The sequence below is a fragment of the Lipophrys pholis genome, assembly GCF_963383615.2.
Source record: "Lipophrys pholis genome assembly, chromosome: 19".
NCBI lineage: Eukaryota > Metazoa > Chordata > Actinopteri > Blenniiformes > Blenniidae > Lipophrys > Lipophrys pholis.
In genome coordinates, this window is record NC_137647.1 from 14826761 (window position 1) to 14851642 (window position 24882).

The window sequence follows — 24882 nt, forward strand, 5'->3', positions numbered from 1 at the left end:
AAGAAAGAAAGAAAGAAACCAAGCCTATAGGAAAGATCTAATAGTGATAGAAAACAAAGTATCATGAACAGTATTTGCTTCATAATTTGGTGTGGCCACAGGTTTGGGCTGGTTACAATGTCCTTACTGTGTCTTTGAGCAGAAGAAACATTTAAAGTAACATTTGGAAGAAAATACCACCACAGTTAGAACTTTTATTTTGTTTTGCAACTTATTATTTGGGATTGAATGGTGCTTATGTTATCTGTTAAAGAGTTGAAAACTCTGAACTGAGCAAGTTTGTGCACTGAACTTTAATTTATTTTATTTTTTCATATAAAGCTCGTTATAGTTCAATTTTAAACTATGTTGTGGCTCCATTTATTCACTGTGACTGTTAGCATTTCTTGTAAGCCCTCCTACGAACCTAGTATTGATCCTTGTGCATTTGTTAACCCAGTCAAGGTTACAATTATTATGCAGCTTATCGGTTCAGCAGAGATCTCAGTGTGTGTGGATTCAACTGCCCTTCACTCCAGCTGCCTGGCCCCCACCCACCCTCCACCCACTCCAGTGTGCTTTGACTCTGAAATAAGACTTTTTCTTCATCCACTTCAGCGTCTGAGTCGGCGCTTGGGTCCCAATTACGTCACACCATAACAAGTAAGTTAGGTACAGACTGAACACAATTAAAAAAACTAAACAGGAGTTTTCTTGAAACGTGTTTATTCATCAAATCACGTATGACAATTAGTCATTGCTTTGGTTGAATGTCTTTTATTGATTTATAGGAATATGCTTTTGCTTTCTTCCACGTGCCGCTATAGGTGTAACAGTCAGCCAGAGTAGGCTGGTGGATGCTCAGGTTAAATCCTTTTAATAGCACAGAGCTGATGAGGTGAGGGTGAAACACTAAGGCCCGGGACCCTTGTGAGGTCCAGGTCTTCCTTGTTCACTCCAGGTGGAGGAGTGAACCGAAAACGCTGGAGCAGAGAAGCAAAGAAGATGAAGAGATTCACCTTGGCCAGACTTTGTCCCACACAACTCCTTGGTCCTGCAACAAGGCCAGAAATCTGTCAATATCAGGTCATTTTTTCAGATGCCGTGGAGATCATCAAAACCACATTTACCCTCAGAAAATGGGACAAAAGCATCTCTTCGTTTTAGATTCCCATCGTCCTCAAGAAAATGTCCAGGATTAAAAGAATGGGGCTTTTCCCATTCGTCTTCATCGCAAAAAACACTAGACATCAGAATCATTATTGAGGTTCCCTGAAACAGACAGGAAGGAGATGGTGGGGGACGTGTGAGTAAACACACTGCAAATACAGGATTCCTCACACAAATACAGTTCACCTTCGTTACAGCCCTTTTGATTTAATGCCTCTGCTGTTGCATTGGTTTGTCAATGTAAACATTAACCACTTAAACATTAATGTTGCAGCCATTTTAGCCCCATTTTAGTTTAAGATTTGTTAGTCTGGTTCATTTTTGACCACAATCTGTTTGACCTTTTTGACAAATAAATGGGAACGCGACCCAAAGAAACATGCTTGGAACTGGACTGTTTGTATGGCCACGCGTCAGGAACATCACGCCATTCACACCCGAGGATTGGCCTCCACAATTAATACATTAAACATTATATATAAGTATATACAAATAAAAATGACCTTGACAGGGAGAATAATCAGACTGTAATGCCAATCCGTTTGAATGAGATGACTCTCTTCAGAACATTTGACGTGAGAAAAGTAAGAGTGCCATCGATGGGTTAAACTAAACTGCAAGGTAGAGTGGAAGCAACTGAGTTATGCAGGATACAATTTTTCTGCACAGAATAGATTTCAGTAATTTAAGATGTGTTTTTCATGCGTTTTTGTCTATACCAGAGAGAGAGAGAGAGAATCGTTTTACCTTCTTGATGGTATAGCCTTGGAAGGACACATCTTTGCAAGCAAAGTGATACAGCAGAGGGAAAACATTCATCAGTCTCTGTGTCTCGTGAATGACAGCCTGAGTGAATGGCATGGACTTTGCATCATCTGCTCGGACTGGATGGTCCCCCACGACCCTGTCCAGTTCCCCATGGACCTGGTCTGAGACATGTGTTATAAAGGATGATTGCACTTGCTCTACTTTCCGACCTTCAATTGAAAAGTGTCTCCATGCCCGTCTTGCTTTCTAAAATCAGTAATCACATATTTTGTTTTGGCCATGTTCATTTGAAGGTAGGACTTGTCACACCACTGTACAAATCATCAATGACTGGGCCACGACTGGTTTCACCCTCTTTGAGTAGGCTGTCGATAAGAGTAAATGGTTTTGATATTCGTGTTCCAGGTCTTTTTTTGGATGGTTACATAATGTTACCTTGAACATCTGGGTACTTGGCCATGAGCAGTAAGCCGTATTGGAGTGTAGATGATGTACTATCTGTTCCACCAGCCAGCAGGTTGATAGTGGCCGAAACAAGATTGTCTTCATGGAAGTGAGAATCCCTAATACCGGATTCCTTGAAATGATGTAAACAGAATAACAGTCGTCAGTGTAGTTTATTTTCCATGGGTTAGTTTTTTGTGTTCCGACATGAATACCTCAAGCTGCTTCTTTTTAAGCAGGAAGGCGTCGACCAGACCTCTGCACATGTGTGGCTCAAGAGTTTCCTTTAAATGATTGATTATCTTTGTCACATAAATCCTGATGGCAAGCGAGCTCTTCATCAGTTGCTTTCGCTCTTTGATATACTTGAACAGCTTTGGAAAGCCGTTATAAAGCTGAAAAAATAACAGATTACAAGCTTAATCATGGATAAACACTTCAAGTAGGTAAATCAGTGGAAAACTGTTTTATAAATTCAAATTTAGAAATGCATTATGTTCCTGAAACAATCATTTAATTTCTGAGTAGGAATTAAGTAATGTGACAGTAGTTTGACTTTAGTATAAAATGTGTCCTCTTCCTAGTACTTGAGGTAATATTTGACAAGATGTCAAATAGAACACAGATTCAGGACTGCCATTGTGCCGTTGCCGAAGCTCATTAAACAGCAATCCGAAAGTAAGCCAAAAACGCACATCCAAAGGTCAACAACTGATAACAGTAGGCTAATTCCAAACTGACCTCCACTGACCCTATTTTTATTTATTCTGTTCCGTCGCTGCCTCACAAATTTCTTAGAGTTTACAGTTTAAACTAGTAAAAGAAGTTGCAAAATGACCGAGATCTGACCTCCATTCATGACTATCTCAACGCAAGTTACCACCGTAACATCACGGTTCCATGGTAACGGAGTGGTTGTTGTAATACCTGTATGGAAGGAGAGCCCAGGAGATGACTATTCGTGTGTATTCTTTCCACCATAGCTTTGAAATTTTGATCACCACATTCAAATCTGAGGCCATAAATGATGGAACAAATGACATTTGACACAGCAAAGCTCAGTGGAAAGGAAGTGTCGAAGGCTTGGCCTGAAAGAAAGAAAGAGGTATTTTTCAAATACTACCAGAAAACTTTGGTAATAAACATCATTTTTATCAAAGATTTTTCACCTTGTTTTTCTTCAAAAACGTCCAGCAGATTCTGCACCTCCTCCCTTATCCTCTCTAGACTCATGCTCTTCCCCATGCCGAACTGTTTCAGGTTCGTCAGAGTGAATTTCCTCATGTCTTTCCATGACTCTCCATTGGCAAAAACAATCCCTGGATATGAGACATTTTGCTTTTCTGGTGAATAAGCAGAGGGGTTTATTTGATATGAAGACATGACTTCTGTCTTGTTCCTCACCATGAGTTAAGCTTAAGTCTCGGATGATTGGAGACTGGTGTTTGTCTGATAATTCATCCTGATTGAGCGCTGCTTTGACAGCCTTCCATCCTGTCACGACCACAAACTTTTGGAGCCCCAAATAAACTGTGAATACGGATCCATACTTCCTGGACAGCTGGAATAAAACAGACCAATTCACTGAGTTTGACGTTTTTTTTTTCTTTTTTCACCACTGTTAAGAGTGAGATTTCTATTATCTTAGAGAAATAAAGAAAAAAAAAATGGTTGACTTGACAACATAAACAACCTTGTAATCATATTGCTTATTTGTGGATTACAATCCCTCCTTTGACGCACTGAAAAGTGCACTGAAATCAGTCTTTAGATTATACTATTTTTGTTGGGTTAAATAACCCAGTTTCAATCGAGAGTTCTCTGGATGAGCTGCAGCTGTTTACCAACCTTTTTACAGAGGCCATGTAAACACTGCATTACAATAATCCAGCCTGCTGAAAAGAAATACATGAACAACTTTGTATGTATCTTGTTCACGATAGTCATTTAAACACTGTGACAACAGAATTTGGTATTTGTGGCACAGCTGCTCCATCCTGGAGCTTCCTAATCCATCCATAACTTTATTATCCGTCAGGAGAATTTTCCTAGTAAGGAAACCTCATGGAGACAGAATACATAGGAATCAGACTGAGAGCGATTTGAGAAAGTTCAAGACATTATTCTTGCAAGAAGAGACAAAGTCACAGTACAACCTCTGCATGATTGTCCAGGGGTTTGTCTAACTCTGAAGTCAGACAGTGCCTTCTTAAAGGCTGGAATTGTTTTGAGACTGCATTGAAGGACGCCAAAAGCAGCACAGATGTTTGAACAGTGCTGATACAGGTCATCCTTGAACACAGACTGCAAAATTACACATCATTCTTTATGAGACGAAACAAGAGTTCCATAACCTTATCTTACTTCTTTTAGATGTTTTTCAGGTGATTGTCGACTCTTGAATAGCATATTCATGATGAACTGAAGTACTCCGGGCCCAGGGGGCTCTTTCTTCTGAGAGAATTGGCCCTTAACAAAGACATAAGTGACACCCAAAAGGATGACGCACAGGAGCCAAGGAGAGAAAGATGTGTCTTCCATGCTGACAGAGATTCATTTGGATAGCAGTGAGGTTTTTGCAATGCCACTGCCTCTCACCCTGTTATCTATCTTCAGGGTGTCATGGGAATTTGTTTTACGAGGTCTTACCTGAGATAAGAGTCTTTACGTTGGTATGTGACTGACACCTACTGTTGACTTTTACGCAGTGCACTTGAATACCTGCATGCAGTGCGCAGCTACAGAGGGATATGACCTTCTTCTTAAACAACACAAAGAAAAACAACAGCTTCATACCTCTGTTAGATTATAGTGATGTCTGCACATAAATCTCTAAGAGCACCCGAGAATGGCTCCTGTCTTTGTTTTTTTGTTTTGTTTTGTTTTTTTGCGCATTCAATTCAAGACTCCTTATCTCAAAAAGCCTTCAGTTCCGTTCATTGTGTTGTGGCTTTTTGCATTTGTGTAGTGACTTTTGCTGTTGTGTCGTGGCTTTTTGCTGTTGTCCTGTGGAATTTGCCGTTGCATTGTGCTGTTGGCCCTTCCGGGCCACCGTATTAATTACATTGGTTCTGTTTGTTTTGAAAAAAAGAAGAGAAAAATCAATAAAAACTAAAGTGGAAAAAAAAAAAAGAAGCGTTCAAATATGTCACCCAAAGCCGCGCATTATGTGCCGGTACGGTAAGACAAAGTGTACCCAAACTTACCTCTGTTGCGTGGTTCCACTGCAGCAAGTACGTTTTACAGTTTTTCCCTCAGTTACTTAAGCACAGTTCCTGGAACAACTCACCATTTTCTCAAATCTTCACACACAACTTTAAAACCGCACACCCAACAGTACAAACATCTAACTTATGGGTCCCAATCAGTTTTACCCTAGGACAATACACAGAAGCTGTCAAAACACAGACTACAGGAGTGTTTCTTACACACATGGAGGGATTATTCAACACACTGCCACCAAAATGTAAAGAATGGAGTTCATTCAAAGTATTTCTCTCTCGCCAGGCAGCGTGGGAAATATCCACTTGTGTGTCGTATCCAACCCTGGATAGATTCACCATTGCCTCCAGGAGATTGTGCTGTGTGTATGGGTTGCGGTCATAGATTCTCCAACGCCATGCTGAGAAACATTCCTCGACTGGATTCAGAAAAGGGGAATATGCTTACAGAAAAAGCGGTGGCGGTGGAAGATACCACAATTGCTAATGGCTCGACACATGGTGATGCTGCCCCCCCTTTGGGCCGGAACTTGTGTGGTTGTCTCTCCCTCTCCATCTTCCTCTTCCTCTATGTTGTTTCTCAATCTCTGCATGGTTGGGATCCATTGTTCCAAAGAACATGAAGATGCCTCTCAAGGCTCGAAATGGCCCTGTGTATTGTGTTCATTTGAAATCCACAGTGTGGTTGTCTTTCTCTCTGAGTTTGCCCCATGATGGACTAGCGACCTGTCCAGGGTGTCTCCTGCCATTTAACCTTTATGTAACCAGGTGAGTCCCATTGAGATTGCAGGATCTCTTTTTTCAAAGGAGCCCTCGCTAAGATGACAGCAGCACCAAGTTACAACTACATTTAACATGAAAAAATATACAAACATTGTAACAAACGTTAAAAACATTAAAAACATTAAAGCACATACATTATAAAATATACAGCAGTCATTTTGCAAAGGAAGGCCTAAACATAAATTGGCTAGGAAGGAAAGCAGTGACACACTCCAATAGATTCTGCATCCATACCATTCACCACATTTTTTTTAAAATTCCTCATCAGCTCTAGTCACCTCCCCTAACATCAATAAAGCAGCATAGAAAATTGATGAATATGTGTTTGTATAAAATCATGTGTTCATAAAAATATGATAATATATCACCTACCTTTGGATAATAATCATTTTAAGAATTAGCCTATTGTTAAGAAAAAAAATACAGATATGTTTGGGAATTTGGGGGGTAAATTGGACATAATGCTGAGCAGACATCTGCTCATCTTTTGACCACAAACTTTGACCATTTTATTGACAGTTATTGTCGTTTGATTCCAAACTGAGGGTCGGTCAAGCAAAGGTACAGGCCCCCGGACATTATGATGCCGAGGTCTGGTGTAGAACAACCTTAAACAAAACAAAAACAAAAGGAAAACACGCAAACTCAAAACTGAAATTAACTATGATTGGTATCGAACCAGGGTCTGAGCAATTGGCGTTTTCACCTCTATTGTCCCTCTGTGGCTGCCGTAGACCTTCTGAAAGTTCAGGCGGTGCATTGTGGGTAGGTCAGGACCGGGGACGACGCCATGTGCTTTTGAAGCAGCGGGACTGTGGAAGGAGACCGGAGCAGAGACAAACCTTTAGCTGGAATTCAAGAGGACACCGAGACACGCGGCTATATTCTTCCCCCCCAACATGTTCTGCACCACGCGCTGCCTCCGGACCGCGCTGCGCACCGCCGCCCGCACGCACCGGTACGTAACGTGCAGCCCGCCGGTCACGTAACAGCGGAGCTGCCGCTCGCTGTGAGTGTGAATGTGGGGCTCTTCAAGGGCAGACTCCGGCTTCTTCTGGAGAAGCAGGAACATCACGCTGCCACTTCAGCTGCTGCTGGAGGCTCCGTGGGTCTGCTGAGAGAGATGTCGGTGACGGAGCGTCAGCTTCCTCGATGACCTGCAGCAGTTTGACTTCGTGTAGTTTTTCCCTTTAAACGTGGTCGTAGAGACTGGATGCTGGGCAGGAAAGGTCACAGCAGAAGGAGCAGAAATCCAGTAAAATGGACAATGTGTTGGTCGTTATTCTCTTGACAGTTCGTGGCCTCCATCCTGCTGTATGGTTGCTGCTTCAGAGGTCACTGACTGGGTGGTGGATCACGTGTGTTAAGTCCTGAAGAATGAATTAATCTTTGTTTTGCATTTGTGATTTACGAGACTGATTTCCAAATCTTTTTTTTTTTTTTTTTGTCACACACTGAAATATAAATCACATAAGCATTACCTGTCAAAATCTTTTTTACTCTAGAAAAAGATTAAATGTTGTAAAAGAAAGAGGGAGTTTGCATATTATTGGTGGTTTTTATAGGGGGAATATTAAGCAGCAGTTCACAACACACTATGTTGGGTGGGCTATACCATCATGTGATCATAATGGTATAGCCCACCTTCTCCAAAACCTTGGATTCCCCATCATTTCCCCACCAGATCCCCCCACCAGAAGTAGGATGGGTAAATGTGGAAAATGGAATTTCTCCAAGGGGATCTATAAAGTATGATTAGTTTAGTTTGGCTGATATAAGCAGTAGTATTTGTGGGTACATAGTTTTGGCTTGCTGGCTTAACTGCAGCTTATATTTGAACTCTGTTGCATTTTCCCTCGATCCAGACCCGCAGACTCGTCACTGGGTCCTGTAAGTTCATGTTTCAAATGAATGAATTCTAACGCAGAGCTACTGAGTGTTATTGAGGTAATATATTTATGTAGACATATTGCCTACCAAAAGTACACGTTGCCAGTATACTCAAAGGGAGCAGCGGTTTGACATCTGTTGGGGTCAAATGGCTGAGAAGTCGACTTAAGATGGAGGTGAAACGGACATATACAGGTTCTTGATTCACAAACCCGAGTACGGCCACATCAAATATCTTACAAATGTGCGAATTTGGGACGCAGGCAAGACCTTTGCGATGCATGCAGATGTGGCGATTAAATAAAGGATCTCTGTGACAGCTGAGGGAGAGTTACTTCAACTAAGCCTATAAAGTTCAATTCACTGAAGACACTGAAGAGTTCATGCTTGTTTTCCAGGCAACAGCTTCAGCGACCGACGCCGGCCTCTTGTGCCCTCAGACTTCTGAAAACCAGCGCTGCCACGCCGTCAGATGCCATCGCCACCCCTCCGCTAGATGGGGCCCCCAAACAGTATTCCCCCAAAATCCAACAGCTTGTCAACGATATAGCCAGCCTCACCTTGTTGGAGGTGTCGGACCTCAACGAGCTGCTGAAGGTCTGTGGAGAAGAATATTTCAAATCTAGACATGAACACACGCTGAATCTTTTGAGGGGTGTTGAGTAATGTTCTCGTTTTGGTTATTTACAGAAAACTCTGAACATTCAGGATGTGGGCATGATGCCGATGGGGGCGATGGTCGGATCAGCTGTACCCGCAGCTCAGGTTTGAATCAAATCAGCCCTTGATCCTCGTTTTAAATCACTAATTTTAGAGGTTTTTTTTCAGAGTGTCATTCAGCCGCTGATGGTTGTGATTGCTGACTTGTTACAACCGTCCATTTGTCTTTCCTTTGACACCAGGCTGCGGAGGAAGAGGAGAAGCCAGTTAAGAAAGAAAAGACTCACTTCACTGTCAAACTGACAGAATTAAGTGCATCTGAAAAAGTAAAGCTTATAAAGGAAGTGAAGAACTGCATCCAAGGCTTGAATCTGGTGCAGGTAAGAGTCTTTTCACCAGCGTCTGTCACCATGTCAGTGACTTGTCACTCAATAACTCCCATTTCCTGTCTTCACCAACACAGGCGAAGAAACTGGTGGAGTCTCTGCCACAGGAAATCCGGGCCAACGTATCCAAAGAGGAGGCAGAGAAGCTCAAAGCAGCTCTGGAAGCAGCAGGCGGCACCGTGGTGTTGGAGTAACATCTGTGTCCTCGTGGCCTCCTGCTCTCCAGCACACTTCATCCTTCATTCTGTTATTTTATTTTATTTTTTACAAGACAACAAAGAAGATCATAAGAGAAATGGAAACAAAGGAATGCCTTCTGACATTGTTACGGTCTCCTCAGCAAAGGGGCGGGGCCGTCCATCCAAGACTGAACATGGCCGCCCCGTTGCCCGCCACACACCGTTTGTCTACTCGTGTGTTCCTGTGTACTCGTGTGGCAAACACGTCTCAGAAAGACTGGCCCGGGTGCCAAGTAAGTCAGTTGGTAATTCTGTGTGTATGCGTGCATGTGTGTGTGTGTGTGTTAGACTCCACAGAACGAAATCCTGCCGTGTAGGAGCACGATCATCCGACTGATGCAGATTATGAGGAACATCAGATACTGTATCCAGCTCAGAGTCCTTATATTGTTGATAGAAGTGTTATGATTAAAGCTGAAATATCCATGTTTCATCTCGTGTCTTCTCGTTGATCTTGTGGTGGGACTTTGGTACAGAGGAAGCAAGTAGAGACGTCACGATCAGAATTCTGGGGTCCACAACCCATTTTTCAGAATTCAGTGTGTGGACAGCATGTATGAAACTTTTGCAGGAGCGAGTATGCATTAATTATTGTCGCCTTGCAAATGGCATACACTTATTTGTTTATCCCTAAACTATTCATTCCAGTCGCCCTGCTGTAACTTCTTGTTGTGAATCACCTGTTTGCGTTGCCACATGCAAATCTTTACAGCTCCAGTCACTCGGTGTGTGTGTGTGTGTGAGAATTATATTGTCCAGATAACCGGACATACAACAAATCCAGAAGCATTAAAAGCACCGTGGTTACTCGGTTACAGATGGAGAATGTTTTTGCTTCTACTCGGGTTGCTCTGCAGAGCGATTGAAGCTCCTCTCCGTGGAACCTGCACTAAACGCGGCCCACGCATCAGTGTTCCTGTGTGTTGTAGAAAACCGCATTGATGAAGTCGGATCAAATCTTCCTTGCTTCTGCCAGTGTTTAGCTTTCACGCCGACTCGGCTGCACTGCAGTGTTTTTACTTCAAATCGGTTGTATTGAACCAAACTCTGATGTTAAATCGCCTTTTCTGCTTTCCTTGTTGAAAAACACGGCGCTTGCATATCGACTACCGATTCTGCCACGCTTTGGCCATGAACGATACTTGGCTCACGGCAGCCGTCACAGGTAATTGGATCAATTTGCGGATCTATTAAAAACAAGTAAAATTAGCTGATGTAACACACGCTGTTAAAATGAGGACCACCAGGGAAACAAATCTAGACCAGTGACTGAACTCCACTTTAAAAAATGTCCCCTTCCCCCCAAAATTGCTATAAAAACGGATTCTTTTAATTAGGTTTTTCTATATATATCTTAATTTTTTTTAAAAAGTTAATTTTATGAATTTCACCCTTGAAATGCCAGTTACACAAAACAAAAAATTCTATACACATTTTGGATGACCATGGGGGTTTTTTTTTGTTTGTTTTTAAATCAGTCTTGCTCTGTCAAAGGCTTGTCTATATATAAAGTTAATGCATCTTCCATGCAAGTTAATGCATTAGATTCTGTGTAGCATCTCCAAAAAAAAAAAAAAAAAAGGTACTTTGAGTCATCAATACCCTTTCTGTAGAAGTGCTATTAAAAATTGTACAGATTAGTTTGTGTGTTCTTTAGACTTTAATCCTGATCAAAACATGTAAATAATGAGAAATAACCTACATTTTAATACCCATTTGATTATGTGATGCTTATATTCAAGAATATTCACACGACAAAATTAGCTATTTTCTATATAACATGCTTTCAGTTATCTGAAGGATTAGCTTTGGACTTGGATGAATTAACTTAAACATCCATTTTCAAAATGTATTCTATTGTAAGTCTTTTAAGGACAAAAATGTCCCACTCAAAGTGCATGTTTTAATCTTAAAGTGATCTTTTGCTCCTGGAGAGACCAACAACTTCCTCCAGCTCTTTTGCCACATGCACTAACACTCGCACCTTTTTAATATCTTTATACAAATGATTAATATCACTTCTTTTTTTTCCCCTCACAAAGTCTGCAGCTCACATTTTCCCCTGGAGCCCACAAGCAGTCTGCTGTCGGTCCTCTTTTCCCGATGTGGGCGATTTCATAGATTTCATTCTGTGTAAAGGCACACAAATTATTATAATTAGATTTATTCAACGTCAACGCAGTCCGAGGTGAGATGCTCTGAAAAACGGGTGCAATTACAACATTTAAATAAGAACTAGGAGTTTTAACAGTGTCGTCAACTCTTGTTGATTTCTATTCCTCGTCTTTACCGCTTTATCAAGCACACATACTGAGGATTCAGACCCCAGGCACATGTTGTTGGCCCGTGAGAGGAGGAACATGAAAACTCTGCATAGAACTACTCAAACCGGGGATATCCCTGTAGTGAGATTGACAGTGTTCTCGGAATAGGAACATGATTAATACAAATAGATGCCACTGGGTGGTGCATGAGTCTGCAGTTTAATCTTTGATGTTGTGGAAGGGGAAACGCTTGACTGTGAAGGCAGGTTTGCACCCTGGACCAACACAGGGAGACACAGTCAGATCAGTTCGTCTTGATCACATGTTTTTAGTCTGTCAGCGGGAAAACTAACTGAGCACAAGGAGAAAACCCACGCGCAGACTGACTGAACCAGGGGTTTTTCTAACTGTGAGGTGAGAGCAGGAACAACAATGTGCAGCCACAGCCAGAACCAAGCTGTGGATATTATTTTGGGAGTAACTATTTGGCTAAAGGTCATGATTCTTTTAGATCATCTCTGTATAGCTTCTGCCTTTGCTCCGTCTCTTTCTCTCTTTTTTTTTTTTTGGAAGACTAATGGGATTATAAACACATTAATCCCAGCCGGCTTCATCAATGGCACATGAATTACCACAGGATTTATTTTACACCGCTTTTCATTTTTCCAGCTATTGATGGATCGATTACAAAGATAATAATGTGATCAGTTTATCTCTGGTATGCTCCATCAAGGAGCAGCGCAGCAATAATCAGGATATTGAGTCCTGATGGTAATCACAAGCTACTGGGTTTGTTGGGAAATGGTTGGTGTGGCAGTGTTTGATTTATGTCGTCAGCAATTACAATCGTCAATCTGATACTGAGGATTTTTTTTGTTTGTTTGTTTAACAAAACAGCAAATATGTACACTTCTTTTGGGAGGCTGTGCTCAAAATATTAGTTTTATTAAACAGAGCACACACACCCCCTTCATCTACCTCTGTGTTGGAAAAATACCCACCGAGGGAGATGATGAACCAAACTGTCATGAAGAAAATAAAAAGAAAGTGGAATCCTGTATGCGCTCACTCAATTCTCAGTAAAATACAGATTACCATGGATTCAAGCATTCAAGTGTACATATAAATAAAATTTTAAAAAAATCCATTCATTTAGTTTTTTCCACTAACTGAAATGAACAGAAACAACTAACGTGACAATCAATGTCTTTCATAAAACTAAGCACCAGAGGGAGTGTGGACATCACTAATCTGGCTGCAGTCAGGTAGAGCAGCCACAGATTCAGACTTTTTTCTACAAGAGCATGAGAGTTATTTCATTCAGCTTTCTACCGTTTGAGTTTAGATTTCAAAGAACAAGGCTTATTGTCGCATGTGAACTGTTTTGCTGGAGCGAATGCATGGATAACGAAAGAAAGAAAAGGGATAGTAATGAAGGTGATGGGTGATGATGAAAAGACTGCAAAGCCCAACTAAGATTTTAAAATCAATTCCTTCAAAAATTGTTGACCAATCACTGAAGGTAATTTAATATGTTGAGCAACATGAAAGATTGCAGGCTGCAATAAACATTATCCCGTATCCACTGCAGCCATAACGCATCAGCAGGATGGAATCGACATCAGCTGCTTCTGATTGTGATTAATTCAAGAATCTCTTTCCTCCAGGAACCATTAACATCCAGATTATAAAGAAACTTCCTCCGACTGACTGATCTCACTTCAGCTGCACTAACTGGGCGAGTCAGACGTTGGTGACACACACACACTCTGGACTGATAGATTCAGGTTAGTTGTGTGGAAAGTTGCTCAAACAACCGGCACACTGAGGCTGCATTCATTATTCAGGCATCTGTTTTCTATCCTTATGGTTGTGCCTCTATTGGGTGACAATTGAGGTGAAAACTGATCATATATCGTATTTTCTGGATTATAAGTCGCAGGGGGCGTGGGCGTCATGCAATTTATATGAAAAAGCGACTTACAGACCATCTGGTATGTTACTGCTTGGCTACACAATGCTGCTTTATTAATACCGTAGTTTACCAAGAGTGCAAGCACAATGTCAAGAGAAAGAAAATGGTGCACAGCAGTCTAAAAGCACGACGGCCAGAGCTGCAGGAACAAAATCACAGATGGTTCTCGAACAGCAGCTGCTGTTTGAGGACGGTTGATGGTGCAGTGACATCAGTGTGACTTTTTTTCTTCTTCTTTTTTTTTTTTCTGGACTCATGTCTGGAAAATATGATAATTGCATTTGAACTAATATCTCTGGTGCTGGCAGAATACAAGACCAATCACTTTTCTTTTTCTTTTTTTTTTTGTTACTGATGAATACTTGTGTCTTCAGTGTCACATCCTGCATTTCCAGAGAGTCTGTTCCAGTCTTTGCCTGCACTCTGCCTTGCAGAGGGTATCCAGTTTCTGTTTCTGTCATCTGTCAGGAGTCCCTCCCACTCGGTCTGCCTCTGAGTCAGCACACATGCTCCAGTGCCAGGCTGCCCATTCATACCACTGCTGCACCGCTCATTTAAAATCATGTCATGCTCAACAAGCCAGAAAGTCACTTGGGCTTTACAGAGTGAAATAATCTTTTTCTTTTTCTTTCTTTCTTTCTTTCTTTCTTTCTTTCTTTCTGTCTAAAATAATATTCAATCATGATCTAGGGGCACTGACCTTTTGACCCCTCGTATAAATCCTTTTTTTGTTTTGTTTTTAATTGGTAAAGCTGTTGTTGAATCAAGGCAAATATATATTTCCTGACCTTTGATCAGTGTCAGTTGAATCCTCAGACGCTGGCATGCCACATTCACAAAACTATAGCAGCAGTCAAGCTGACTTACTATTTTTATATTGGTCACGTACTCTTCCTCTCTCAAACCAGCTGCACCCCGCATGTTGGCACACGAACACCAAGCGTGAAGGCAGTGCACTTACTTGACCGGACCAGCTCAACCTCAAGGTTTTTTATTTTCTCTAAAATGTCCGGCTGTAAATAAGAAAGGAAACTGCCGATTTACACCAAAGTGATTTGCATTGACTTTACAATGACCAGCGGTCCAAATCTCCGGCAGCACTGACAGAAGAAGATGAAAAGCAAACCTCGGACAGAGTTGTTCCGGCGACCCGCGAGGAGCTGAACCTTTGCCTTATTTTCTTGTGGAGTTCTTTTCTCATGCAACATGCAGCAGAAACGCATTTCCCGCTGGTATTTTGGTGGAGTGTCCTCCAGCGCGGCGGCCTGTTTAACACACCCTCTGGATTTGATTAAGGTAAAAGATAAAGCTAATTCACATTTACAATTTTCCCTCAATTTTCATTAAAAACATATTCAGACTGTCCACAATGACGTGTTTTCCAAGTGTTTCCCATAATGTCTGGGGGTATTCTTATCATCCTATTTGGACTAGCTTTTTATGTCTGTCATTCAGTTCAAACAATTTCATAATATCCCACTTGTCACATTGTCACATGGCGATAATACGCTTTAATCGCTCTGATAACGACTGTCATTGTGCTTTTTGTAAAGCTTTAAGGCGCTTTAAAAAAGGAAGAAACATCTGTGGCACAGCTATCATCCCGTTGTCGAATTGCTTCCCTGAAGTTATGAGCTAGATAGTTACTAATAGTTGAATTAATTAAGTCAGGCCCAGACTCTGTCTGTCTCTTCACACACATGGATTTGGTAGCAGATCGAACTCCATGTGCAACTGACCCTCTTCGTTGTCCACATCCAGGTGCACTTACAGACGCAGCAGGAGGTGAGGGTGAGGATGATTGGGATGACGGTCAATGTAGTGAGGAGAGAAGGTTACCTGGCTCTCTACAGCGGCCTCAGTGCTTCCCTCTGCAGACAGGTGGAAAACAACACAACCAAACATTTACAGTGCACTCTTTCAAAGTGATGACATCCTTTTTTTTTTTTCCTTTCTTTTTTTGGTTTCTTTTAACCCAGATGACTTATTCCATGTCACGGTTTGCAATCTATGAGACTGTCAGGGACAAGATGTGCAGAAAAAACAAGGCTCCCATGCCCTTCTACCAGAAAGTTCTGCTGGGCGCATTCGGAGGTTTGATCTTGACATTATTCGATTGTTTTACGAGACAAAGCAAGACACAAATTTCTTATATTTCTCCCACGTTGGAGAAATAAGCATAAAACTGGTTAGATTTCATTCATGATACGAGTTATTTCCCCCAACAGGATTTACAGGTGGCTTTATTGGAACCCCAGCTGACTTGGTGAATGTCCGGTGAGTAAGCTGTTCTGATTATATACTTCATTGTTTAGAATCTCATTTCCTTCAATGACCCTTTCTCTTCCTACCAGTAAAATCCAATAAACGTTGTATTTATGAGATATTCACATTGGTATAGTTACAAATCCATGTTTTTTTCTTTAAGTTGGATGTGTTCAGTGACTTTCATAGCTTAAAAAGTAATAATCTTAAAGAAATACCAGTGAAGGTTTTACTGAATAGTCCTTGTTTCAGCAGAAATGCTATGAATCAATCAACAAAAGTTACAATACAATAGAAAAAAATTATGCAGGCAAGTTTTTGCTATTAAGTTATACTACAACATAATATCAATTACATGATCAAATAAAAGAATTTCCTCATTTTCAACCATTGTTCACACAGCTTGATTGTACTCCGGATTTGAGGTGGAGAAACGGCTCATGTTAAGAGATGTTTGTGGCCCATATCGCTAAAATAAAACCATTTTTAAGACACAAAAAACAGGTGAAAATGGGTTTACATTTTGTGAGTTATCCCGCCCCTTTTGATATTTCCTCATGCTGTTGATAAGTTATGACCATCTTAATTGAGTAGACTTCCTCTGGCATTAGAAGCAGATACACTTAGCGGAAAACGGGTCCTCATCCAATATGGCAGGCGTGCTAATATGTCAGCTCCAAAAGGCAGTGAGGAATCTACTTATATCACCACAGAACAAAACAAAAAAACAAACATTCGTAACAGACAAACAAATCCTCCAGATGAATCACGGTACCTCAGCATCACTGTCAAATTCACATCCACACTCTTCTGAGACACCAAGGCAAACGTCTCTATCCATGAGGGCTGCAGTGCATTAACTTGAGGTTTTTGGCGTTACAGTCACATGAAGGTATACGTGGTAAATGCGATACAGAGGCTACGTCAGATGCTGCGGTGTGGGAGTTCACGCTGTCGCTCGAACCCAACAAGACAAGCCACATACGGTTTTGTGGTGCAGATCTGTGACTGCCTGTGAAACTGCTTCCATGTATGACGGCTGATTTTAAACAGTATGCCTACTGAGAGTGCCAATGATTATGTTTAATCTATTTAATTGTTTTTCTAGTTGTTGCCATTGTCCAGATTAAGGGACAATGTGTCAAATTGTGATGTGGCTCAAACTGGTGTCCCCGAGCTGATGCTTTATCATTAGTTTGGCCATCTGAACTCAATCTTCTCAAGCTATAGAGCGTCTCAGTGGTTAAATGGTAATCTGGGGCAATTCTTTGGTGGGTGTAGGGTATAAATGCTTATAATGTAGGCTACACCTCTAGTTTAGTACAGAACAACTAACAGCTCAATACACCATCTGGTGGTTAAATCTGGTGGTGTCTTGCAAGAATTGGAGCAAGCGGATCATAACATTGTGTTTGACACGATACCAAGATGTAATTTTGTTACATATGGTTGATTATATTGGTTCATTTACAAAATATCACATGTCACACTCCTTCACATTCTCACAATTTACAGTTTTTTTCCAAATAGTAATGTTGAGGATTACCCCGATGCTCGTGCTAATCTATAATTGAAAACATATGGTCAAATAACTGCAATGTTTCAATATCTGGAATTTTGTTATGGTGTTCCCCATTTCATTTCTTTGTCTTTGAACTCTTTTAATGTCCTGGATAGAATTATTAGAAAAGTATGTGTTCAGAAAGACACACAGCAGCTGTTACAGCAATAAAAAAAGAAAAGAAAAGAAAATTCAAACCAAGCTGTGTCCAAAAAGGAGCATAAACAAATAAGAGAAAGGTGAAGTGGTCCGACAGCTCTCAAAATGCCCTGAAGGCTTTTCATGCTCACTGTTCCGATCTGGTGGACCAGTTTTCTCTGAATTCAGAATCGGGTCATTCGTGTTGACATCGAACTGACTTTGCAATCTTTCAACCGCTTCTAATGCAGAATGCAGAATGATGTCAAGCTGCCCGCAAAGCTCAGAAGAAAGTAAGTACATGGAAATATGAAAATCATTTCTGTAGTAATTGCAAGACATTGAAGTTAATCTGTGAAAACAGCTCCAAAGATTAATTTTTTTTTTCTTCTCTCCTCTCAGTTACGCTCATGTGTTCAATGGATTATTACGTGTTTGGAAGAATGGTAAGATTCATTAAAAAAAAAAACATTCTTCACATGATTATGTTTGTTTGTTAGACAGTAAGATTACAATATACAACATTTTACATTTTGTCAGAGGTAAAAGAAAATAGATTTAAAAAAAAAAAGGTGAAAAATTTGAAATTAATTCTTCAGATTATGTCCTGATTCTGAAATTTCTGTTGTAGAGGGGATCAGGAAAATGTTTTCTGGTGCTACAATGGCTTCCAGCCGAGGTGCGCTGGTCTCAGTCGGACAGGTAAAGTCCTAACAGAGAAAGAAATGGTGAAAAATGTTTTTCCATCTTCCATAGACTTAAAGGTGAGAATGGTAAGATTGTGTGGTTTGAAATCCTCCAGACGGATGTTAAATAAAGCCAGCAGCTTCTTTATACACACTATTTCAACAACACTCAGCAGTCATTCTCATAGTTACGTCACAAATACCCATCTCTGTACTGCTCCAAAAATGCAGTTTGTAAAAGTAATGGGCCCTAAACCCAACAAACAAGCAGTGGGTTTTCACCTTTTAACTTGCCATGGCTGCCGTTTTTGCCCAGTCTCTTCTTTATTGCTGAGTCATGAACTCTGACCTTAACTGAGACAAGAGAGTCCTTCAGACGCTGTCCTGGGTTCCTTGGTGACCTCCTGGGCGAGTCGTCGTTGTGCTCATGGGGTAGTTCTGGTCAGCCAGCCACCCCTGGGAGGGTTCACCACAGGTATTTCCATTTGTGCATCAAGGCGCTCACTGTGGTTGACTGGAGCCCTAAAGCTTTACAAATGGGTTGGTTAAGGTTGGTAAGTTTGGGCAGCTTTTTTTCCCTTAAAACATTAGATCATCATTTAAAAACGGTATTTTTTTGCATTCGCTTGCGTTATCTTCGTCTAATATTGAATTATTTTTGATGGTCTTGAATTCTGAATTTAATCCAACGAGGAAGCAGATACTTCTTTCTGGCACTGTATAAACACAGATGGATTCTGTGGAAGAATAGATTAGGTACGGATGGGTGAGTAAGCTTGATGATTGACAGAGTTTACAGAAATTTCTTAAGAATATCAAGGGGACATGGGTTGTTGATTTCAACGTCAACATCAACGATATGTTCTGTATAAAAAGACGGGTGAGTCGTCGGAGGACAGCAGCGTCCAGCAGTAACAGAAAAGGAGCCGCCACTCCTTAAATGCGAAATTGACTCAGACACAAGTGGAGTGAAAAAGTATTTACCCCCTGAACCGAATAAGCAATTCAACTTTATCTATAAAGAACATTTGTGACGCCACACTGGAGCAAAGTACCATTGAAAGAATATTTAAGATGTAAAAGTGCAGAGTTCACACGTTCATATCAAACAGATAAATGATACAGACAGCACAATAAAACAAATGCACTTAAAACAAATCAAATGGATGACCATGATTGAACATGGCCAATATAAGACTGAGTAAAATGGGTAAAAAACATAAATACTGTGAAAACATCAACAGCTCACATTGTGTCAAAGGCCGAAGAGAAACGGTGGGTTGTAAGGTGTGTCTGGTCCGGCCACACTCAGCATTTTTTGCGTTCGCTTGCGTTATCTTCGTCTAATATTGAATTATTTTTGATGGTCTTGCGGAAATATTCCAAAAAATAAGAATCCAACGAGGAAGCAGATACTTCTTTCTGGCACTGTATAACCACAGATGGATTCTGTGGAAGAATAAATGAAGTACGAATGGGTGTGTAAGATTGATGATTGACAGTTCACAGGAATTTCTCAAGAATATCAAGGGGATACGGGTTGTTGATTTCAACGTCAACATCAACGATATGTTCTGTATATAAGGACGGGCGATTGTTTGAGAGGACAGCAGCGTCCAGCAGACCTCAGACCAACAAACGTAAGTGTTCAACTGCTTTCTTTTTACTTTATTCTTTATCTGACTTAAAAAAAAAAAATACTCTTTACCATCATTTCAATGCAATTTGACTGCTGCTCCTCGACCAACTGAGAATTCTCATGCAAAATATTAAAGGTTGATGTTTCAAGGAGTCTATCATGGCTAAATATTTAAGCATTTTTCCAGGTGTTTCAGAGAGAATGCACACTGTGGAAATAGATGTTATCAGTGAAACACTTACAAATCAAACCTTTCACTGACTAAATGAATCCTGCTTTGTTAATACTCTTGAAGAAATTCCTTTTCCCCCTACATTGACTCATTCTTTTTTTGGATTTGTTGGGCAGCCACATCCAGGGAGATGATGAGCATCAAGGATCTTGCTCAGGGACATGACATTTTTAAAATGGATCCTTGTCTGCTATATAGTGAAACAGCTTGATCTTTTATAGTGTGTATGTTCACAACAAGTTCAAAGTGGTACAGCCAGCAGGAAAACATAAACTAGAACATTTCAGATGAGACTTTGAGTGTGCCTGCCGCTTGAGCTGACTGGTGTCTTTCACCCAAATCCCATCCACTTTCATTGGCAATTTTGGTTTTTGCGATTTCTGCGGAAATGATTTGCTGAATCGTGAACAAAATTCAAAGCACACTGTTCAGAATTTTTCTTCATGTTTTGATGTGCTCGTTGTCTCGGTGCTCCCAACGGTGCTGGACTAGTTACGCACCACAAATCTGGCGAAAGAAAAATAGAAAGATTTAGATTAAACGGGGCGTAGGATAGTAAACCTTCCACCGCGACTCTTAAAGATGCAAGCACACAGGATAACAACGACAGGGTTCCTACAAGGCACACAGTGTTGTAACTTTGATATGTAAAATGATCCTTTTTTATCATGTACTGTACGTTTCCTCGTGTCAACACACATTTTATACGACCTGATGTTTACTCATGAATCTTTTCACTTGTTTTGATGCAGAATCCCAAAATGCCCATCACTCAGATTGACGTTTCCCTGAATGAAGATGAGGAGAATCAGCTCATTGCTGATGGGTTCAAAAAGGTCGAAGGCCCTCTGAACCAACTACCCGGAGGCAACAAGGTCTACCTCTGGTACAAAGATGAAACTGGTATCCAGGCCATCACCAGGATTCAGTTTTCATACAGCAAAGAGATGGCAAAGGCCCTTCGTAAAGCATCGTACCTACAGGTCCAGAAGAACATCAACACTGGAGGAAAGGGATCCGCTATCTATGTGTGGTGCTACAAGGGTTCCACTGATGCTGATGTGGCCATGACAGGTCTTCACGTCTCCAACGGTGTACCGGATGAAACCAAGATGGTTCAAAAGCACTGGGAGAGGCTGACCTGTGATCTGAACCAGAACACTGGAGGAGTCTGGGCCTACCTGTGGGTGGAGAGAGCATCCCCGGTGTTCATTAGTGACATCAAGGCCACCTCCACCTGGTCCGGATATAATGACCTCCTCCAGAATGGTTACACCAGAATGGATGAATACACCAACAAATTTATGGACCAGGAGCGGGTCTTCATCTGGTACCGCAATACCACCGACAGCCAGAAGGCTATCGGGGATCTGACGCTCTCCGGCCAGGATCAGAAGGGCTACATCAAGGTCGACATGGATGTGAACATGGGGACCGGAAGAGACCCGCTGTTCCTGTGGTTCACCAAAGATGGGAATGACCCCGTCAAAGGCATGGGGTTGATCATTGACAAAGCTTTCATCCCATATCAGCAGGCTGGGGCCATCGCCACGGAGATGTGCCACGCCAGCAGCTCCACTGGAAGTTATACCTTCTACCTGTGTTTCTACCGCTGAGAGCTGCGCTGGTGACCGAGCTGAGCCTGCACGCCAACCAATCCAAAATATCCCTCTCTAGCCACTTCATTCAATGAGTTTTTCTTCCTGATTCAAAAATGTTTGAACCAAACTTCCAATCACGCCACGAATCAAAATGTTCCACGCAGGATGAAATGTTTATCACATTGCTTTTATGACTTTCTGCTCTTTGTCAATAAAATTCTTGTTTGCATCTGAAATATGATTTTATCTAGTTATTTCCACAACTTCATTTCAGTGAAACATTGAATGATAACATAGTGGTGGACATCTACACAGCACACACTAAAATGATGTTTTTATTTGTAATTTTTATATTAAATAAGCTCATCTCGTGGGCCACATCACATCATCAGATGAGCCAGTTCTGACCTGCAGGCTGTGTATTTAACACCCCGGCTCCAATACACATTGCAATTAACCAAAACAATGCTCTTTCTTTGTGATAATACGTTGAGTCCAACAGCACACTGTGCATTTTTTCAGGTTCGATTTTTTCTTTTTTTTTCATTTAAGCAATTTATTCAATGTACTATGTTTATGTCTTTTACACCTGCAGTTATCGTGTTATGACCAGTCCAAGCAGTTGTTTCTGGCTAATGGTTACCTAACCGACAACATCCTCACTCACGTCCTGGCCAGTGTGTTTGCAGTAAGTGATTCATCTCGTCCTGCTGTAGAGTGAACCTCCACTCCAGTCTCCAGTCGTTTGCAAACTTTAACAGGTTTTCCTCTAAGATCTCCACGAATTTGCCTCCATCCATATTCCCATCAGCCTCCAAATGAAGAAATGCATCCCCACAGCATGACGCTGCCACCACCGTGTTTCACAGGGGGTTTAGTGAGCTCTGGGTGAAGTGCAGTGCTCGTTTTGCCACACATAACATTTTGCATTGAGATCAAGAAGTTCTGTTTTGGTCTCATCTGACCAGAGCACCTTCCTCCACATGTTCTCTGTTTCCCCACCAGTGATGCCGGTGACGCGTTAATTAGTAAGGCGTTACTCTCGTATGACCACTGTTTTCAGTAACGAGTAATCTTAACGCGTTACTATTTCCAAACCAGTAATCAGATTAAAGTCACTTTTTCAAGTCACTGTGCGTTACTATTGTAGCGTCTCGCAGGATGAGTTTCTTGTCTGCAAAGCCGCTTTATGATCAAACAGAACCGGGTCCTCCTTCCTCCAAACACACACACACACACACACACACACACGTAATCAGTAAAGTAACTAAGTTACTTTTTAAAGGAGTAACTAGTAATCAGTAATGCGGCAACACTGGTCCCCCACATAGCTTGGTCTTCATGATGTCATTCACAAATCTTCTCTAATGGTCCGTCACGCTAAATCCAAAATAAAATACAGTTACATTCCTGGTTGTAATCTGACAAAGTGTGGATACGTTTCAGGGGTAGGAACACTTTTACAAGCCACATCGTTTTCTAGAACAATCCTCCTCCTTCATTCCTCTCTGTAACAGGGCGGCTGTGCCACAGTGCTGTGCCAACCACTTGATGTTGTTAAGACGAGGCTGATGAACTCAAAAATGGAATATGGGGTGAGTGTTTGGATGTCTTCGTGGTTTTTGTCATTTGTTGGTGAAGGAGGGTTGAGGTTACTGGAAGAATCCAAACTTCCCTTTCATCATGCTGACATGTCTGTTTTATTCATTTGCCATAAGAACAACACAGTTTGCTGTATCTCTTGTGTTTTTTTGTCCCTCTGTTGCAGAGCGTGTTTGTCTGTCTAAAGGAAACAGCAAAGCTCGGCCCAAAGGCTTTCTACAAGGTGGATGTACCTCCAGAATTCAAACTACACCAAATTACACTTTCATATGGTCGCGACGGATCCCCTCATTAATTTCTGATGTCGCTGCCTATCAAATAGTCCTAAAAACATGTTCTGTTCTTGTGTGCAGGGCCTTGTTCCTGCAGCTATCCGCCTCGTCCCTCACACAGTCTTCACCTTCGTCTTCCTCGAGCAGCTGAGGCAACATTTCGGTCAGGTGGTCCTCGCCTGAGAGCATCGAAACAAAGCCACACTTCGAGGCAGACGTGGTTCCTCTTTTCAGTTTCCACTCCGTCAGACAGATTGACCGCACCTCTGTTCTTAGAAAATGAAATGATGCACCAATATTTGCAAAACAAACAAACAAAACCAATCAACAACACAAACTGTTTTTTGATTTTTAACACAGAATAAAAGTGACATTTGCAATAATGCTCAAAGCTGTGGGACAAAAGTAAATGTGACGTGTGTGTGTGTGATGCAACTTTTATTTTATTTTTTTTACAGTCATCCTTGTGGAGTTTTTCTTTGTGTGTGCCATGAACTGTAAAACTATACACACAGTTAACAGATCTGTCTGTAATGTTCCCTCAAAAGAAAAGTTGTCTTTTACTTGAACATGAATGAATACATAAATCATGTAAAGTCTTACACCAGGCTGTTACACTCACACTCGGCTGGCTTTGCCCTCTGGGGGACACTGTTACACAGAAAAACACACCGTCTAATTCCACTTTATGTGTATTTGTGCGGATACAAATTTGAGTATATTTATTTTAGACATGCTTGTGAATGCCTGTATGTTGTATATTTTCATGTTAACAGTAGTCATGTTCAGAGTGAAGACTCTTTTCTATCCATAACTAAAATATACACTGACAATAAATGTCTGCCACTAATTCTTCGAAATGAAATCATTTACCTTCTGTCTGTATGTGGTCCTCTACTTTGTTAAAAAAAAAAAAAAAACAGCGCCTTTATTTATGGTTGCACATAGTGTGAGGCCTCCTATCTTTTCAGCAAGGATGCTTAACCTGGCTGATTCAGCCTGCTCCAGAGGGAACAATCGCTCCCAGAGAAGAGCACTTGAACGCAACACGGCTGAGGACAATTAAACGTCTTTAAAAGAGCGGGAGTGTAGATCCCTGTGGGGAAA

The 24882-nt window shown here is 41.3% G+C and overlaps 4 protein-coding genes across 5 annotated transcripts; 3 read left to right on the forward strand and 1 right to left on the reverse strand.

Annotated features, from left to right (window-relative positions):
- Positions 1–695: 695 nt before the first annotated feature.
- On the reverse strand, positions 696–4944 carry LOC308124857 (cytochrome P450 2K1-like). The gene is made up of 9 exons (XM_080488210.1): positions 4726–4944; positions 3766–3922; positions 3531–3680; positions 3289–3449; positions 2577–2756; positions 2353–2494; positions 1897–2078; positions 1110–1251; positions 696–1033 (listed from the first exon to the last, which is right to left on the reverse strand). The coding sequence occupies exons 1-9, from the start codon at positions 4900–4902 to the stop codon at positions 846–848; spliced, it is 1479 nt and encodes a 492-aa protein (XP_080344336.1). The 5' UTR covers positions 4903–4944; the 3' UTR covers positions 696–845.
- Positions 4945–7121: 2177 nt separating this feature from the next.
- Positions 7122–11103, forward strand: mrpl12 (mitochondrial ribosomal protein L12). Its single transcript, XM_080488211.1, has 5 exons — positions 7122–7323; positions 8654–8852; positions 8946–9020; positions 9158–9295; positions 9379–11103. The coding sequence occupies exons 1-5, from the start codon at positions 7265–7267 to the stop codon at positions 9493–9495; spliced, it is 588 nt and encodes a 195-aa protein (XP_080344337.1). The 5' UTR covers positions 7122–7264; the 3' UTR covers positions 9496–11103.
- Positions 11104–14703: 3600 nt separating this feature from the next.
- slc25a10a (solute carrier family 25 member 10a) lies at positions 14704–24632 on the forward strand. Of its 2 annotated transcripts, XM_080487109.1 has the most exons (11): positions 14707–15075; positions 15541–15660; positions 15759–15873; positions 16008–16056; positions 17995–18036; positions 18146–18189; positions 18375–18445; positions 22497–22589; positions 23419–23496; positions 23670–23726; positions 23857–24632. In XM_080487109.1, exons 1-11 carry the CDS (start codon positions 14986–14988, stop codon positions 23956–23958), a joined length of 861 nt encoding a protein of 286 aa, XP_080343235.1. In that variant the 5' UTR covers positions 14707–14985; the 3' UTR covers positions 23959–24632. The 2 variants fall into 2 exon arrangements, with proteins under 2 accessions (XP_080343236.1, XP_080343235.1); XM_080487110.1 differs by lacking the exon at positions 22497–22589 and having other exon boundaries at positions 14704–15075.
- On the forward strand, positions 20041–22132 carry LOC308124211 (uncharacterized protein). The gene is made up of 2 exons (XM_080487111.1): positions 20041–20069; positions 21053–22132. Exon 2 carries the CDS (start codon positions 21062–21064, stop codon positions 21914–21916), a length of 855 nt encoding a protein of 284 aa, XP_080343237.1. The 5' UTR covers positions 20041–20069; positions 21053–21061; the 3' UTR covers positions 21917–22132.
- Positions 24633–24882: the final 250 nt, after the last annotated feature.